Source organism: Staurois parvus, unplaced genomic scaffold, assembly GCF_062004578.1.
Source record: "Staurois parvus isolate SC_StPar_1 unplaced genomic scaffold, SC_StPar_1.0 ptg000879l, whole genome shotgun sequence".
NCBI classification, from domain to species: Eukaryota; Metazoa; Chordata; class Amphibia; order Anura; family Ranidae; genus Staurois; species Staurois parvus.
The window spans coordinates 2,582,264-2,602,511 of NW_028318675.1; the positions used below are offsets into that span (position 1 = coordinate 2,582,264).

Sequence of the window (20,248 nt, forward strand, 5' to 3'; positions counted from 1 at the left end):
TACACCCAAGTACATAACTCCTCCCCTTAAAAAATGTTGAGGCCCCCCACCCCCACATATGCGCACCCAAACGTAAGAGCACACGCTGGAGCGCCTACACGTGATAACATTGATTGTGATACACGTTACATATCGCCGGTCACACCAGAATGAGAGGATAATTCTAGGAGCAGACCTCCTCCGTACTCTATACTGATGACCTAGAAGGGGCTATAAATGTGTCCCCTATAGATAATACCGGGACTAAAGGTTGTCACCATTTCAGCACACACAACTTAAGGTTTGACATGTTGGATATCTATTTACTCGCTGCAACCTCGGCTTTTATATTTTTACACATAAATGGGTCATTTATTGCTTTTTGTGCCCTGAAATCAGCTTAAGTGTATTTTTTTAATGAAATTTGGCATTTCATAGACTTTGTGATAATATTTTGTGACGTAAAAATTAGAACTGCCACTATTTTATTCTCTAAAGTCTCTACTTTCAGAAAATCGATATTTTGGGGGTTTTATGTCATCTTCAGGCCTAAAATGATTTTATAAACGTGTGCAAAAAATGGCTCTGGGTGTGAAAGGGAGAAAGGATAAGCCGGACACTCCCCTTTTCTGAGGAGCAGCCAATCAGTTCTCATTACACTGCAAGGTCTCTCCCCTCTCTGCTAGTCCCCGGGTGCAGTGCTGGAGACAAGCGGGGGAGGGGAGGAGGAGATAAACAGAACAATGTTACACATATTACACATTTAAATTGCTATAAAACTCTTTTAATTTTTTTAAAGCCCCCAACATTTGTAAAAGAGCCTCAGATTTATATATATTTGTTGTAAATAGGAAATAACATCTTATTACCTCCTCTGCTGCCACTTCCACCAACGTCTCCTCTATACTTCTTCCCACGTCACCTCTGATCTGGAACTTCCTGTCTGTACCTGACATCACTACCTGTCTGTACCTGACATCACTTCCTGTCTGTACCTGACATCACTTCCTGTCTGCATTCCATAGAGACTTCCTGTGTGAGTATAGGTGAGATCAGCACCTTGTGGAGTTCAGAGGAACTGCAGCCCCGAGATCCATCCCATAATCCCCCTTCCTGTATAATATGTACCTTACAGGGATACTACGGGAGATGAAACATTACTGAATAAAGGAAGAAGAAATAAATGTAACTCTTATGTAACCAACTGTTCAACAAACATCTCTTATTACATATAGAAAAGTCTTACAAACACAGAACACAAAATACAAATGTATAGCTAATGAGAGCGATCCCGCCAAACCTGATCCTTCTGGGGGGACAATGCAAAAATATATATCAATCCACTCATAATGACATCATCTTCTGGGAGTGTCTGCACATCCATCCATTTCATACACATTTCATTGTCTCAGCAGATCTCCTGCAGCCTATTAGCACCCATTTCCCTCTCTATGTCTAAGCAGATCTCCTGCAGCCTATTAGCTCCCATTTCCCTCTATGTCTCGGCAGATCCCCTGCAGCCTATTAGCTCCCATTTCCCTCTCTATGTCTCAGCAGATCTCCTGCAGCCTATTAGCGCCAATTTCCCTCTCTATGTCTCAGCGGATCTCCTGCAGCCTATTAGCACCCTTTTCCCTCTCTATATCTCAACAGATCTCCTGCAGCCTATTAGCACCCATTTCCATCTCTATGTCACATATTACAACAAGCAGTCACAAAGGTAAATGTAAAATAAAAGCAGAGAGGGAGAGAAGGCTGATAAAGCAGCTCATAGATGAGAGGTACATAAGAACATACAATGTCAATACAAAACAGTGACATGGCCATCAATCACAAACGATCGGAGCAGACAGATCGGTGTCATAGGTGTCCCGTGGGTCCTGAACTGCCTCCAGCGCAGGGACAGTAGCAGGGTGTAAAGGAGGTAGGTACTCCAACTTTCTCATTTCTGCTCTGACCTTCATCAGTGCCGGTAACATGGGGGACATAGAAGACAGCCAATGCATGGGAATGGTTCTCCTGGCTGCCCTCATGGAGGTGGAAAGTTTCCTCGCACATTTAGAGAGACCCGAAAAGGTAGACCCAACAGCAAGTAAATGGGCTCAAAAGGGACAGGAGCCCACAGAAGTAACCACAATGGGGTAAGGACCTCCTCCAAAAGGGCGCAATGGACCGGCAATCATAAAAAATGTGGAAAAGAGTGTCAGTTTCCATCCCACAACACCAGCAAACAGAAGAAACATTCGGGTTACTATCATGGAGAACCTCAGGGGTCCGATACCAAAACAAGGGGGTCTTAGAAGGATTTTCTGTACACATTACACACACAGAAGATTTAGAAGAGGCCTCCCAAATCCTACTCCATTGATCCAACCCAATATCACATTGAAGGAAACGGGACCATTTACACATATAAAGGGGAGAATCAATAGAAAAAGGGCGACATCTACAAGCAATGTATACGTAGCGGAAATGATGTCCCGGTGGTGTGGGCCTTGGATGCAGATATGCTCTAAAGGGGTAGGTTGTTCAAGAGTCAGAGAAGAGGCTTTGGAGGCAAAAATGTGTTGTATCTGTAGATAAACAAAATACTGATGGGGTGGAATGCGAGCAGCTTTTTGAATGTCAGGGAAGGATTTAAGGTTGTGAATTACGGGATTGACCAAATGTTGCAATTGGAATAGATTAACCTCAGCCCAAGGACGGACTCGACCAATGGCCAGACTATCTGGGAGACTTGGATTAAAAATGATGTTGGTCAAGGGGGAACACTTAGAGCCTAGGATGAATCTAACCCTACACCTCCTCCATATAGACAACATAAACTGCATGGGTCCTAATATGAGAGGAGAGGTAGTGCGGGCTGTGACAAAATAAGTCCCCCTCATTCCCTCTTTACACCAAGTCATGGCCAGACATGCACGCCTCTGTTAGCTAGTCGCTGTGGCCGTGTGCATGTGGGTGGGATCTGTGACAGCCTCTGATGACTCCTCTGTCATCCAATAAAGCTGATGGACCTCAGATGTCTTCCATGTCCTACGATGAAGCTGATGGACCTCTGATGTCTCCCCAGTCCTCCAATAAAGCTGATGGAACTCTGATGTCTCCCTTGTCCTACGATGAAGCTGATGGACCTCTGATGTCTCCCCTGTCTTCTGATAAAGTTGATGGACCTCTGATGACTCCCCTGTCCTCCAATAAAGCTGATGGAACTCTGATGTCTCCCTTGTCCTCCAATAAAGCTGATGGAACTCTGATGTCTCCCTTGTCCTACGATTAAGCTGATGGACCTCTGATGTCTCCCCTGTCCTCTGATGAAGCTGATAGACCTCTGATTTCTCCTCTGTCCTCTGATAAAGCTAATGGACCTCTGATGTCTCCCCTGTCTCCAATGAGGCTGATGGACCTCTGATGTCTCCCCTGTCCTCTGATGAAGCTGATGGACCTCTGATGACTCCCCTGTCCTCTGATAAAGCTGATGGACCTCTGATTACTCCCCTGTCCTCTGATGAAGCTGATGGACCTCTGATGACTCCCCTGTCCTCTGATGAAGCTGATGGACCTCTGATGTCTCCCCTGTCCTCTGATGAAGCTGATAGACCTCTGATTTCTCCTCTGTCCTCTGATAAAGCTAATGGACCTCTGATGTCTCCCCTGTCCTCTGATAAAGCTGATGGACCTCTGATGACTCCCCTGTCCTCTGATGAAGCTGATGGACCTCTGATGACTCCCCTGTCCTCTGATAAAGCTGATGGACCTCTGATGTCTCCCTTGTTCTACAATGAAGCTGATGGACATTTTGATGTCTCCCCATTCTCAGATGAAGCTGATGGACTTCTGATGTCTCTCCTTTCATCTGATGAATCTGATGGACCTCTGACTCCCCCCCTGTCATCTGATGAAGCTGATGGACTTCTGACGTCTCCCCATCCTCTGATATCCACCAGTCAATGTTCACTGAAGGAAGGGGGATCCAGGAGTGAACATTCACTGAAGGAAAGGGGATCCAGGAGTGAACATTCACTGAAGGAAGGGGAGATCCAGGAGTGAACATTCACTGAAGGAAGGGGGATCCAGGAGTGAACATTCACTGAAGGAAGGGGAGATCCATGAGCGAATGCTCACTCCAGGAGGGAGAAATCCAGGAGTGAATGTTCACCATGGGAAGTGGAAATCCAGGAGTAAATGTTCAATGAAGGAAGGGGGGATCCAAGAGTGAACATTCACTGAAGGAAGGGGAGATCCATGAACGAATGCTCACTCCAGGAGGGAGAAATCCAGGAGTGAATGTTCACCGTGGGAAGTGGAAATCCAGGAGTAAATGTTCAATGAAGGAAGGGGGGATCCAGGAGAGAATGTTCACTAATCTCCCACCCCTCTAACTGGCATCACCCCATGTGCCGATCCTAGGTGTGCTAATGGGCCCATGGCATAGGTGTGTGGGGGGACCTACCTTTACCAGGGTGTGTGGGGAAAACCCCCATTGCTGGGCTATGCAGGGGGACCTACCATTACTTATGTGTATGGAGGAATCCACCATAACCTGGGTGTGTGCGGGAGGGCTCACCATTACCAGGGTGTGTGCGCGAGGGGGCACCATTGCTGGGGTGTGTGGGGGAACCCACCATTACAATGGAGTTTGGGGGAGCCAACCATTACTGGGGTAAATGGGGGACCCACCATTTGTCAATAAGATAACACCGTGTTATCATTAGTTCATTTTGAAGTGGAGTTCCCCTTCATCTTCATACTTCTCCTAATGTTGGATGAGGAACTGGTATGGATATTAAAGGGGAACCCCACACTTATTTAGTTTTGAAGCAGAGTTTTCCTTTATATTGTTAGACCTCACAGTTGAGCTGAACTTTTACTGCCCCCTATATCTGCAGAGGCAGTGGGCAGTGTCTACACATATCCCAGTAGTGATGGTTGTCTTCGCAGTCACAGCAGGAATTATCCCCCAGATGTCACTTTTGGTGGGTGTAGCTCCTGCTGAATGTGACCCATTGAAGTGAATGAGGCTGTTTGACCCCAACAAGTGCAGGCAATGCATGTGACTCACAAACTGCACCAAAAACACAAGGCAGGTGCATTTTTGATGTGGTTTGCCATGTTTTCCATTGATTTCAATGGGGAGGTGCATTTTTTGTGTGGCTTTTTTTTTTACCACACCAAACCTGCACTAAAAATGTGACAAGCAGGACTTCGAAAAATGCAGCGGCCCCACATCGGCTGAGTGTAAAAAGGAATCCGGGAGGGAAATGTAATTTGTTGGCAATTTAAAACTCTTCTCTAGATTTATAAATGTCAGGGACGTGCGATGATTGACACCCCCTTACCCAGATAATGGGGACTTGTAATCTGACAGATTCACACAGGAATTCATTGCTGAAGGAACCCCGAGAACCCTTTGGAGGACCCCTGGCTGAGGAAGGCTGGACTAGGCAGTCATATATTTCTGTCCCCCTTGGTGGGAGTGGAGATGACCCCTCTATCAGTGTAGTGATCCCCCCAAAGGGGGTACTTATGTTCACTCCAGCACTCTGCCTCCCAACCCCAAGAACTGTCTCAGCCCCAACTGACACCCCTGACAATAGTGAAGTACAAGGACCAATGAAAAGCACACACGGTATAATAAACACAGAGATCAGCTTTACTGTAAGACCTCTATGGGAAGTAATAAACATGAACAACAGGTATACGTTCGGTGAATCAAGAGAACAGCAAATCCTGAGACCGGAAGCAATATAACTCACTTTTACACTCAGGCTGCTTTCAGGGAATCCAACCATGAATAACCCCAAGAGCAGAGGAAACACTTACATGGCGCCCTCAAAGTGGGTCTAAACCCCTTTACATAAACTCAGCTCTATGATGTCCAAGCAGGAGGAGAGCAGAAGGATGACTCTGTTGTGTCAGACTTCTCCCTTCTAACCCCCGACACCACAAGCCCAATAGGCAAACACTGCGCCCAACTGATGCTTCATAGCTACTTTCCAAGGTAGAGCTATTCCCTCCCACACCATGCAATATAGAGGCCTGAATACGCATGCGCGTGCCCGTATGGCACCAGTAACTTCAGTCTCTTGGTAACAGGATGAATGTTGGGGTCTTCAGCGAGACACTTTCATTGGTGCACTTACACTCCTATGGTAAAGTATCATTGTAATCCCGTGGCAGGATTTGTATAGCAAAGCAAACACTGTGTCTGTATAGCAGAGCCATCTACACAACCCAGTGCCTGGTGAGTATGGGAGAAGTGTCATGTCTCTGTGTGCCGTGTTCCTGTCATCTGCCAGGGGGCAAAATCCCTCTCACCAGATCCTGGGACTAAGGCCCAAACCATGGTCCTGGAAATGACCGGCTCCTGTGGTCACCTCACGATGAGCCCTTCACACTGTTGGTGTAGGCACTGTACTGTAGGCCACATCTCTCAGGTTGGATGTTCCCTGACTGATGCGGATACCTAAACATGGAGTGAACTGACCCTGAGCACTTCTCTGCCAGGTCCAGACTGTCTCCTGCCACATGCAGACTGCCTCCCCTCAGGAAAAACAAGATGGAGTCCTTCACTCTGCTCTCACTAAGCATGCTGGTCTCTGTAGTTCCATCCCTCATATCAGCCTATCAGGACATTTCTGTTCAGGACTGCATATCCCACAATGCTTTGCAGCTGCACCTCCTGCTTGAGAAAGTTCCTGTCATTGGCTCCTTTAATACCTCTTCTGATTGGCTCTCTCTGTATTACAGTCTGAGAGGAGAAGGGAGGGGCTGAAATCCCTGACTGCCTTGTGTGTATCCAGTGCAAGTGTCAGATTTCACAGGAGATGCCAGTCAGCAGGTTACAGCAGTCACAGATAGGAGTCATTTCCTCCCTACACAAGGATCTACAGTCCATACACACCCAGCACAAGGCCGGGGCCACACTACCAGACGCTTCTCGGGGCTGCAGTTCCTCTGAGCTCCACAAGGTGGGGATCTCACTTCTACCCAGACTGGAAATCTCTATGGAAGACAGGAAGTGATGTCAGGCACAGACAGGAAGTGATGTCAGATACAAACAGGAAGTTTTGGGTGAGAGGTGAGTTGGGAGGAAGCAGAGAGGAGACGTTGGTGGAAGTGGCAGCAGAGGAGGTAATAAGATGTTATTTCCTATTTACACCAAGTAACCCCCCGTCATGTCCATCCTCTTCCTCCATAGTCACGTCCATTCTCTTCCTCATAGTCATGTCCGTCCTCTTCCTCCATAGTCACGTCCGTCCTCTTCCTCCATAGTCACTGTGACGTCTTTTATCTCCAGCAGATGATGATACACACATATATAGTGTGGGAACCCAGATTAACCCCTTCAGGGGCAGAACATTCCCCCACTTCCGGGGCCGGAACATTCTCCTCATTGTGGAGAGGTGTCACCTTTCCCACCAATCACTTTCTCACCTCATCAGTCTATATCAAAGGATTATACCACTTTTATAAATGGCGAGGGATGGAGAATCCTATGACATCACACTGACCTCACAGCTCCTCCCCCAATGTCCCTCCATCCAGAGTCAGTAAATCCTATGACATCACACTGACCTCACAGCTCCTCCTCCCAATGTCCCTCCATCCAGAGTCAAATGTCCCTCCATCCGGAGTCAGAGAATCCTATGACATCACACTGACCTCACAGCTCCTCCCCCCAATGTCCCTCCATCCGGAGTCAGATAATCCTATGACATCACACTGACCTCACAGCCCCTCCCCCCAATGTCCCTCCATCCGGAGTCAGAGAATCCTATGACATCACACTGACCTCACAGCCCCTCCTCCCAATGTCCCTCCATCCGGAGTCAGAGAATCCTATGACATCACACTGACCTCACAGCCCCTCCTCCCAATGTCCCTCCATTTGGCTCCTTTCTTTTTATTCTATGGTCTTAGGATGTGGGTACCCTTGGCCTCCTCATAAGCAAAACAGAACTGTTGGTCCTGCGTTGTGTGTAATGACGTCAGAATTCCTTATACCCTGCGTAGTGTGGGGGTCCTGTGGGGGGGAATTTATACCTCAGCCTGAAGTGGGGCTTTAATAAAATGGAGACCTGAATGGAGAGGTGAGGAGGATTCTGGGAATATCATTTGATGTGACTATTTGTGTTCAGATGTAGAGTTTTCCTCCTGTGAAGTCTGGAGATCATATGACATCACATTGCCTCCACCTCCCTCCCTGATAGAAGAGAGAAAGAAGAAGAAGATTCTAGAAGTCACCAGAGAGATCACTGAGCTGCTGACAGGAGAGGTGAGCGGTGCCGGGAATTCTGGGACATTCTCCAGTAACAGACAAGGGATGTGTCTGGATGGTGACTGTATCATTGTGTGTGTCAGGTTCCTATAAGGTGTCAGGGTGTCACTGTCTATTTCTCCATGGAGGAGTGGGAGTATTTAGAAGGACACAAGGATCTCTACAAGGACGTCATGATGGACAATCAGCCGCCCCTCACATCACCGGGTAAGAGGAGACTTTATTGTAAAGGAGAGAGCAGTACGGAGGATCCACCTAGATCCCCCATCATCTGATAAACACATAGAAACAATGGATTCAGTCAGTGTGTGTGTTTCCTACAGATGGATCCAGTCATGGGAACCCACCAGAGAGATGTCCCCGTCCTCTGTATTCCCGGGATTCCACACAGGAAGGTCACACCATCCCTCACCATCATCAGGTAGATGATGACAATTATTGGTAGTTGTGATTTATACACAGCATGTTTGTTACAATGAATGTTTTATTATATCTTTCAGAGTGGAATCCTCGATGATTATATTATTGTTGTTAAAGAAGAGTATAAAGAGGAGGATGAGGAGTATGGAGTGATGGAGGAGTTTTCAGAAGGACACAAGGATATGATGGAGCCACCTAATACCAGGAACCCCCCAGAGAGATGTCCCCGTCCTCTGTATTCCCGGGATTCCACACAGGAAGGTCACACCATCCCTCACCATTACAAGGTTGGTGGGATGGAGAATCTAGAACATGGACTTGTAAAGGTGATGTGTTGATATTTTCTGTGAATTAATATATTTTATAGATGATATGAAAGTTTTAAGTGATGTCACAATATTAAAGCTTATATTTTACAGATGTTATTGCTGATCTGTCTCTTGATTTAGAGTGAAGATCTGATAAATATAGAATTTGAGGTGAAAGCAGAAGAAGAAGAGGCGTATGTGAGGGATGATCAGCAGTCTATGGCGGAGGATGGAATAACGGGGACATTTATAGAGGAGGACACTCCTACAGAGATCAGCACAGGTGGGTCATGAACACTAAATCCATTCCTCCACCCATACTGCTCACTGATTGGTCCAGAGTAGGGCGGGGACTGGGTGATATCAGCCTGTAATCCCCTGGTCACTTTCCTGAGCTGTGTTCCCCGTCCTGTATTCCTGGATTTCTCTCGGATAATCTTCCTTCTCTGTGCTGCAGACACAATTTATGTATCTAGACTGGATTTATGGAGGTTCTGGGGTTCAGCTGGCAGCAAAATGTGGATTTTCACCATAAATGTTACTAGACCTAGGCACCTGGGGTGTGAGTCTTGTATCTGCTTCCCCATTAGTGGGTCTAGCAAGCTTACTGAGAGAGCAATGTCCCAGGGTTCCTTGCTTTGTGCTCAGCTGGCTGTGCTGGGTGGAGGGATATGACTGTATAGTCTCAGACCCAAGTCAAGACCCCAGAGTGCAGTCTGACCCTTACACTGTATAATTTATATTGCACATTACATACTCCTGACCCCTGCACTATATACTGTACTACCCTAATATTTGTATCCTATATAAAAAGCTGTACAATACATTATTTTACACCCATTTCCTCCCAGCTGGACATTTTATATCGGATGATGTGATTGGAGCACAGACTTTTACATGGTGATAATAATGTGATAACATCCTCCAACTTTGGACCCTTAAACAGAAAGTGATAATGAGGGAGGAGTCAATACCCCAATGATGGTGGTCTTCAAGATCAGTCCAGTCTTCATCTTGGTTGTTCTCCCCCCATCCTCACTCTCTGACCTCTGGTGGGGCTCAGCCCCGCTGTTCTTCATGACTAAATCATGGAGTAAATAAGGAAGTGCAGTACTTCTTGTGTTGGGAAGATGGCGATGAGTGATAGAGGGGGGTGGGGACCCTCGTCCTATAATCCCCTCATCACTGTCCCTCCTATAAAAGACAGTTCTGGTTGTTTCCTCACTCTCTGACTAAGGTCCATGAATAAAGAAATGATCTGGTAGGAGGTCAGAGGAGCCATTTCCTAGTTTTCTTGGCTGTGCCATGAGTCACTGCAATTTTATATTATTTTATTTATTTCAGGTACTTTATATAGTGCAATCAATTTACGCAGCGCTTTACATTCACATCGGTCCCTAACCCTCAAGGGGTGTACAATCTAAGGTCTCTAACTTACATTCATACATACACATACTAAGGAACAATTTAGACAGGAGCCAATTAACCTACCAGCATGTCTTTGTAGTGTGGGAGGAAACCGGAGTACCCAGAGGAAACCCACGCAGGCACAGGGAGAACATGTAAACTCCAGGCAGGTGGTGCTGTGGTTGGGATTTGAACCGGCGACCCTAGTGCTGCCTGGCAGAAGTGCTAACCACTGAGCCACTGTGCTGCCATAATTCTTATGCAGCACAACTTCCATAGACTTCAATGTAAAGTCACCAGTACGTTGTATGTTTTTCTTAATTGCAGCACATTTTCTGCTACTTCTGAAGCATGATGTGTTTTGTTTTTTTTTTAACCCTGACCTCTTCTCCCTGGTCATCCTTGCTTTCTAAAAACTTTCTCCCTAGTATATCCCATTCTCACCTGAATGCAGCATAAACACATATTCCCACTTATTTTTGTGTGTGTTTTTCATGTGTAAACTGGGCTGTTCCTCCTTAGCAGAAAAGTCTAATAAATTCTCAGTCTCTGGAATTGCTGAAAATCCAGGGCACCGGCTTGCAGCACTAAGGTGGGTAACTCATAATCCATCCCATCCATGGGTGTTGGCCATACTGATGAGCTTTGTTGAGCAGTCTTTTATATGCTTGTTCCAGCTCCCATTCCTGAAGGCCTAGAAACTCCATATCTTCCTGTGCCCAGCGCACTTCTGAGATGTTCAGCATCTGGTCTCTGTAATCCATGATTTCCTCCAAATGCCATTCCAGATCATTCCTGAAGTCAGGATCCTGTGACAGCCTCTAGTACAACAGCCCCCAGCCATCATAGCCAAAGCCTTCCATCAGGCTGTTGTCTTCTGTCCGAGGGCACCCCTGGGCTACATGCCAGCGGAAGGCTCTGAAGCTCTCAATCAGCAGCATTTCTGCTTGGACCAGCCTTCTTAACCCAACTGTCCACTCCTTGTACAGCTGTTCACCCAATAACAGCACCCGCACTTCATACTGCGACCAGTACCTGTCCTGGATGGAGGAGACTTTCCTTGGCAGCGCTGCTCTCAGTCTAGCTCTTCCTTCCACAGCTGCCAGCGGACAGAGTCATCCCATCCCTGCAGGACCTGCACTGGCACTGGTCCTCTGTGCTGCATCCACATCTCTTGCACCCTCCTTACGTATTCCTCTTCCATGGCGGCTGGTGTCCATACCTCTCCTCTTCTGCTAACCAGACCTCAGATCCCAGTGGTGGTTTGGATGTCCCAGCCTGCAGGAAACATCCCACTGCTTGTCACTAAATGTGACGGAATGCCTATCACCCCGAATGGGTGATTCGATCATAGAACCGCTTCCTCACCTCCAGGACACAGGCCCAAGGTGTTGTAGCCGGGCATTGCACCCAAGACTAGACGAGACTAGCTTAGATGTCAAACAAGAACGACTTTACTGAACAGAAATACAGTTTTTATACACTCCAGAAATAGGGGCAGTCCCCACAAATAGTATCCATCGGCATAAACATCCCACACTGGTTAGATAACGAGGTGAAGCTGACATCGGTCTAATCCTATCATGTAGGCACCTCCAGAAGGACCTCCATCAGGATAAACATCCCACACTGGTTAGATAACGAGGTGAAGCTGACATCGGTCTAATCCTATCATGTAGGCACCTCCAGAAGGACCTCCATCAGGATAAACATCCCACACTGGTTAGATAATGAGGTGAAGCTGACATCGGTCTAATCCTATCATGTAGGCACCTCCAGAAGGGCCTCCATCAGGATAAACATCCCACACTGGTTAGATAATGAGGTGAAGCTGACATCAATCTAATCCTATCATGTAGGCACCTCCAGAAGGACCTCCATCAGGATAAACATCCCACACTGGTTAGATAACGAGGTGAAGCTGACATCGGTCTAATCCTATCACGTAGGCACCTCCAGAAGGACCTCCATCAGGATAAACATCCCACACTGGTTAGATAACGAGGTGAAGCTGACATCGGTCTAATCCTATCATGTGGGCACCTCCAGAAGGACCTCCATCAAGATAAACATCCCACACTGGTTAGATAATAAGGTAAAGCTGACATCGGTCTAATCCTATCATGTAGGCACCTCCAGAAGGACCTCCATCAGGATGAACATCCCACACTGGTTAGATAACGAGGTGAAACTGACATCGGTCTAATCCTATCATGTAGGCACCTCCAGAAGGTCCTCCATCAGGATAAACATCCCACACTGGTTAGATAACGAGGTGAAGCTGACATCGGTCTAATCCTATCACGTAGGCACCTCCAGAAGGACCTCCATCAGGATAAACATCCCACACTGGTTAGATAACGAGGTGAAGCTGACATCGGTCTAATCCTATCATGTAGGCACCTCCAGAAGGACCTCCATCAGGATAAACATCCCACGCTGGTTAGATAAGATAATGAGGTGAAGCTGACATCGGTCTAATCCTATCATGTAGGCACCTCCAGAAAGACCTCCATCAGGATAAACATCCCACACTGGTTAGATAACCAGGTGAAGCTGACATCGGTCTAATCCTATCACGTAGGCACCTCCAGAAGGACCTCCATCAGGATAAACATCCCACACTGGTTAGATAACAAGGTGAAGCTGACATCGGTCTAATCCTATCACGTGGGCACCTCCAGAAGGACCTCCATCAGGATAAACATCCCACACTGGTTAGATAACGAGGTGAAGCTGACATCGGTCTAATCCTATAATGTAGGCACCTCCAGAAGGACCTCCATCAGGATAAACATCCCACGCTGGTTAGATAAGATAATGAGGTGAAGCTGACATCGGTCTAATCCTATCATGTAGGCACCTCCAGAAAGACCTCCATCAGGATAAACATCCCACACTGGTTAGATAACGAGGTGAAGCTGACATCGGTCTAATCCTATCACGTGGGCACCTCCAGAAGGACCTCCATCAGGATAAACATCCCACACTGGTTAGATAACGAGGTGAAGCTGACATCGGTCTAATCCTATCATGTAGGCACCTCCAGAAGGACCTCCATCAGGATAAACATCCCACGCTGGTTAGATAAGATAATGAGGTGAAGCTGACATCGGTCTAATCCTATCATGTAGGCACCTCCAGAAAGACCTCCATCAGGATAAACATCCCACACTGGTTAGATAACGAGGTGAAGCTGACATCAGTCTAATCCTATCACGTGGGCACCTCCAGAAGGACCTCCATCAGGATAAACATCCCACACTGGTTAGATAACGAGGTGAAGCTGACATCGGTCTAATCCTATCATGTAGGCACCTCCAGAAGGACCTCCATCAGGATAAACATCCCACACTGGTTAGATAACGAGGTGAAGCTGACATCGGTCTAATCCTATCACGTAGGCACCTCCAGAAGGACCTCCATCAGGATAAACATCCCACACTGGTTAGATAACGAGGTGGAGCTGACATCGGTCTAATCCTATCACGTAGGCACCTCCAGAAGAACCTCCATCAGGATAAACATCCCACACTGGTTAGATAACGAGGTGGAGCTGACATCGGTCTAATCCTATCACGTAGGCACCTCCAGAAGGACCTCCATCAGGATAAACATCCCACACTGGTTAGATAACGAGGTGGAGCTGACATCGGTCTAATCCTATCACGTAGGCACCTCCAGAAGGACCTCCATCAGGATAAACATCCCACACTGGTTAGATAACGAGGTGGAGCTGACATCGGTCTAATCCTATCACGTAGGCACCTCCAGAAGGACCTCCATCAGGATAAACATCCCACACTGGTTAGATAACGAGGTGGAGCTGACATCGGTCTAATCCTATCACGTAGGCACCTCCAGAAGGACCTCCATCAGGATAAACATCCCACACTGGTTAGATAACGAGGTGGAGCTGACATCGGTCTAATCCTATCACGTAGGCACCTCCAGAAGGACCTCCATCAGGATAAACATCCCACACTGGTTAGATAACGAGGTGGAGCTGACATCGGTCTAATCCTATCACGTAGGCACCTCCAGAAGGACCTCCATCAGGATAAACATCCCACACTGGTTAGATAACGAGGTGGAGCTGACATCGGTCTAATCCTATCACGTAGGCACCTCCAGAAGGACCTCCATCAGGATAAACATCCCACACTGGTTAGATAACAAGGTGGAGCTGACATCGGTCTAATCCTATCACGTAGGCACCTCCAGAAGGACCTCCATCAGGATAAACATCCCACACTGGTTAGATAACGAGGTGGAGCTGACATCGGTCTAATCCTATCACGTAGGCACCTCCAGAAGGACCTCCATCAGGATAAACATCCCACACTGGTTAGATAATGAGGTGGAGCTGACATCGGGTCTAATCCTATCACGTAGGCACCTCCAGAAGGACCTCCATCAGGATAAACATCCCACGCTGGTTAGATAACGAGGTGAAGCTGACATCGGTCTAATCCTATCATTCAGGCACCTCCAGAAGGACCTCCATCAGGATAAACATCCCACACTGGTTAGATAACGAGGTGGAGCTGACATCGGTCTAATCCTATCATGTAGGCACCTCCAGAAGGACCTCCATCAGGATAAACATCCCACACTGGTTAGATAACGAGGTGGAGCTGACATCGGTCTAATCCTATCACGTAGGCACCTCCAGAAGGACCTCCATCAGGATAAACATCCCACACTGGTTAGATAACGAGGTGGAGCTGACATCGGTCTAATCCTATCACGTAGGCACCTCCAGAAGGACCTCCATCAGGATAAACATCCCACACTGGTTAGATAACGAGGTGGAGCTGACATCGGTCTAATCCTATCACGTAGGCACCTCCAGAAGGACCTCCATCAGGATAAACATCCCACACTGGTTAGATAACAAGGTGGAGCTGACATCGGTCTAATCCTATCACGTAGGCACCTCCAGAAGGACCTCCATCAGGATAAACATCCCACACTGGTTAGATAACGAGGTGGAGCTGACATCGGTCTAATCCTATCACGTAGGCACCTCCAGAAGGACCTCCATCAGGATAAACATCCCACACTGGTTAGATAACGAGGTGGAGCTGACATCGGTCTAATCCTATCACGTAGGCACCTCCAGAAGGACCTCCATCAGGATAAACATCCCACACTGGTTAGATAACGAGGTGGAGCTGACATCGGTCTAATCCTATCACGTAGGCACCTCCAGAAGGACCTCCATCAGGATAAACATCCCACACTGGTTAGATAATGAGGTGGAGCTGACATCGGTCTAATCCTATCACGTAGGCACCTCCAGAAGGACCTCCATCAGGATAAACATCCCACGCTGGTTAGATAACGAGGTGAAGCTGACATCGGTCTAATCCTATCATTCAGGCACCTCCAGAAGGACCTCCATCAGGATAAACATCCCACACTGGTTAGATAACGAGGTGGAGCTGACATCGGTCTAATCCTATCATGTAGGCACCTCCAGAAGGACCTCCATCAGGATAAACATCCCACACTGGTTAGATAACGAGGTGGAGCTGACATCGGTCTAATCCTATCACGTAGGCACCTCCAGAAGGACCTCCATCAGGATAAACATCCCACACTGGTTAGATAACGAGGTGGAGCTGACATCGGTCTAATCCTATCACGTAGGCACCTCCAGAAGGACCTCCATCAGGATAAACATCCCACACTGGTTAGATAACGAGGTGGAGCTGACATCGGTCTAATCCTATCACGTAGGCACCTCCAGAAGGACCTCCATCAGGATAAACATCCCACACTGGTTAGATAACGAGGTGGAGCTGACATCGGTCTAATCCTATCACGTAGGCACCTCCAGAAGGACCTCCATCAGGATAAACATCCCACGCTGGTTAGATAACGAGGTGGAGCTGACATCGGTCTAATCCTATCACGTAGGCACCTCCAGAAGGACCTCCATCAGGATAAACATCCCACGCTGGTTAGATAATGAGGTGGAGCTGACATCGGTCTAATCCTATCACGTAGGCACCTCCAGAAGGACCTCCATCAGGATAAACATCCCACGCTGGTTAGATAACGAGGTGAAGCTGACATCGGTCAAATCCTATCATTCAGGCACCTCCAGAAGGACCTCCATCAGGATAAACATCCCACACTGGTTAGATAACGAGGTGGAGCTGACATCGGTCTAATCCTATCACGTAGGCACCTCCAGAAGGACCTCCATCAGGATAAACATCCCACACTGGTTAGATAAGATAACGAGGTGGAGCTGACATTGGTCTAATCCTATCACGTAGGCACCTCCAGAAGGACCTCCATCAGGATAAACACCCCACACTGGTAGATAACGAGGTGGAGCTGACATCGGTCTAATCCTATCATGTAGGCACCTCCAGAAGGACTTCCCAACAGAGAAACAATAGGTGACTCCATTAACAATGCACACCTAGGAGGCACACAATGGGAGAAAGACACATCACACCTTAATAAACAGATTCCAGCAAGAGTCCTCAGCATCAGGTTGTTTTACTGATTATATCAACATCTTCTTAGAGTCTCTGAGTCTAGGAAGGAGGGGGATTGAAAACAGTCAATTCTAGTTTGGGGACAGGGACCCCAAATCTGTATCTTGGTCCTCCAGTTCTCAGAGTCTGTGTGTTTTGGGGAGATATGGACTTGAGTCCCAAGTAAGCTACTCCAAAGGTCCCCCCAGGCACACACCAAAGAATAAAGCCCCCTCAGACACCAGGGCCATGGTCAGTAGGCAAGAGGCTAGCCTGTAGTCCCCTCCAAAAGCCCATGTCCTGGTTGGGTCTGTCACAGTGGGAACTTACATTTCGGCTATGCTCAGGTGTGAATGGAATGTGCTTGGGACTTTATAATCCCTTCGATGTTTGCTTTGAAGTAGCATCATGTTTCTGGAAAGTCGTGTACAAAGTCATGATGGAAGTCACCCATCTAGACCAAGCTGCCTGATGTGGGCGGAGTCCTGTTTGGGGAAACCAATCAGCTTCTGTCTAGTAATCCTCTTTGTCTTTGTATTTTAGTCCATGGCCGGGAGATGAGGAAAACCTCCGAGGATTGTCTCACTTTGTCTCCAGACTGGAAAGTAGAAGATGAGGACATCATACAGTATATTCTAGGAGAAAACCCGCCTCCCTCCAATGTCCATCCGGCCCCACCCAGTGTAGATGGACCATCAGATTCCTCGTATCCTGAGGAACCTCAGACTATGCGGGACCGGGCCGGCCTTCCAACAGGAAAGAGCTTCTCCTGTACTGAGTGTGGGAAAGGTTTCCGTTCTAAACATGGTCTTAATGTCCATATAAGATCTCACACAGGTGAGAAGCCGTATTCCTGTCCTGAGTGCGGGAAATGTTTTTTAAGGAAGTCCCAACTTTACAGACATCAGAGGTTTCACACAGGTGAGAAGCCATATTCCTGTTCTGAGTGTGGGAAATGTTTTGTACTAAAATCAGATGTTGTCACCCATCAAAGGCGTCACACAGGGGAAAAACCGCACTCCTGTCCTGACTGTGGGAAATGTTTTTTAAGGAAGTTCCAACTTTACAGACATCAGAGGTTTCACAAGGGGGAGAAGCCGTATTCCTGTTCTGTGTGCGGGAAATGTTTTGTAGTAAAATCAGATCTTGTCACACATGAAAGGATTCACAAGGGGGAAAAACCATACTCCTGTCCTGAGTGCGGGAAATGTTTTTCAGACAAGTCCTTTTATCACAAACATCAGAGATCTCACACAGGAGAAAAGCCATATTCCTGTCCTGAGTGTGGGAAATGTTTTTCATGGAAGTCCAGTCTGAACAGACATCAGAGATATCACACGGGGGAGAAGCCGTATTCCTGTCCTAAGTGCAAGAAATGTTTTTTAGACACTTCAGATTTTTACACACATCAGCGATCTCACAAAGGGGAGAAGCCACTTTCCTGTTCTGAGTGTGGGAAATGTTTTTCATTTAAGTCCCATCTTGACACACATCAGAGATCTCACTCGGGAGAGAAGCCGTATTCCTGTCCTGAGTGTGGGAAATGTTTTTCAGACAAGTCCAATCTTTACAGACATCAGAGGTCTCACACAGGGGAAAAGCCATATTCCTGTCCTGAGTGCGGGAAAAGTTTTTTACAGAAGTCTGATCTTTACAAACATCGGAAATTGCACACAGGGGAGAAACCGTATTCCTGTCCTGAGTGCGGGAAATGTTTTTCACAGAAGTCCTATCTTTCTGGACATCAGAGATCTCACACGGGGAAGAAGCCGCGTTCCGGACATGAGTGAGGGAAATGTTCCTCACTGAAGTCCTGTCTTCCTGTACATCAGGGGTCCCACACAACCCTGGAGGTGTATTAGTGCCTTGAGTGCGGGAAATGTCTTCTAGATGAATGTTGCTGGACATCCCAGCTCTCATGTGGGGAAGAAGCACACCCTGATATACACCTCAGATATACTCCATGGCTGATCTTCATCATGGAAGAAACAGTTCATAAGGAGATCAGAGGTCCCCAAAGACATGGATGAAGTGTGGGACCGGGACCGGGAGAAGAATAAAAATGTAGTCCTGACCTGTCATTGGCTGAGTATATTTTGTGGTGGAAGATTTTGCAGTCTAATTTTAAAAAATATTTAATTGAACAGATGTGACCGGCATTCGCCCAGCTGTGTTGAATATTGGATGTATTTTATCTCTTAGATTGTAAGCTCTGAGGATCAGGCCCTCCTATTCCTCTTGTATTGATCTGTATTGTTGCTGTATTGTCTCCTGTTATATTGTACAGCGCTGAGCACACTGTTGGCGCCATAAATCCTGTATAATAATAATTTCATACTCTGATTTATTCCATCTAGTTGCCATAATGCAGTATTTTATTTTTACTCTGAGTTCATTTCAGGAAAAATCCCCCATTTTGGTCACTAGATGGAGCTGATGATCATAAGAAATCACTGTGTTAAAGTATGTCCATAATTTGTCATGGCGGATGAATGATCATCACGTTTGTCCAACACATTTTCTTTAGGTAGTTAGATTCTTTCTTCAGGCACGGTGTCATACTAATCCCTGAGATCATACTCCTGCAGGTATGAGTACATCAGACATAGAAGAACAAAAGTCCAATAAACCAACAATATTCAACCAGTCATTGATTTAATATGGAAAATACCACATTTGGCCTTTAGATGGCGCTACGTTTTTTATCAATACTCTCCATCTAGTGGCACATGTGGCATTTTCCATTTTAAATCAATGGAGATCATTCGACCAGCAAATATCCTAATAACAGCCATCATTCCCCCAGTCACACAGAAGGAATGGACACGCACTCGTGCCGGATAAATTGTTATGACATCTTTTATGAATGGACCCCTAAATGTAAGGAGATTCTTTTTATTTTTTTTATTGCATTTTACAAAATGTAATTGTCCATCAAACTTGGAAAAAAAGAACATGAAGGAAAAATAAAAGTAATTAAAAAAATAAACTCCTCCATTGTGTTGATGATCAATGACCAGCAGGGTGATGAAGAGAAGACTCCGGCCTGCAATGTGCACTCATCTTACTTGGACAGCAGACATATTATAGTAATGTACAACCAAGACAGCCAACAAAGTGCTGAACGTAACAACATCTGTATATTCAACCAAGATATAAAGGAAGAGGTGACAAAAGGAGGTTCAGATCCATTCACACCACAAACCAATGCAGTCACCAGTCATTCCAAGGGAGATCAGGTGACCTGATGATGATGATGATGATTATTTCCTGTGTCCTCTGGAATGCCCGCTCTGTCTGTAACAAACTCAGCTCTGTCCATGACCTTTTTATCACAAACTCCTTTAACTTGCTTG

General features: G+C 46.7%; 1 protein-coding gene across 1 annotated transcript; it reads left to right on the forward strand.

Annotated features, from left to right (window-relative positions):
* The first annotated feature begins 8,737 nt into the window (after positions 1-8,737).
* LOC149443053 (uncharacterized) lies at positions 8,738-19,881 on the forward strand. The gene is made up of 3 exons (XM_089655988.1): positions 8,738-8,967; positions 9,130-9,275; positions 17,776-19,881. Exons 1-3 carry the CDS (start codon positions 8,740-8,742, stop codon positions 18,680-18,682), a joined length of 1,281 nt encoding a protein of 426 aa, XP_089512114.1. The 5' UTR covers positions 8,738-8,739; the 3' UTR covers positions 18,683-19,881.
* Positions 19,882-20,248: the final 367 nt, after the last annotated feature.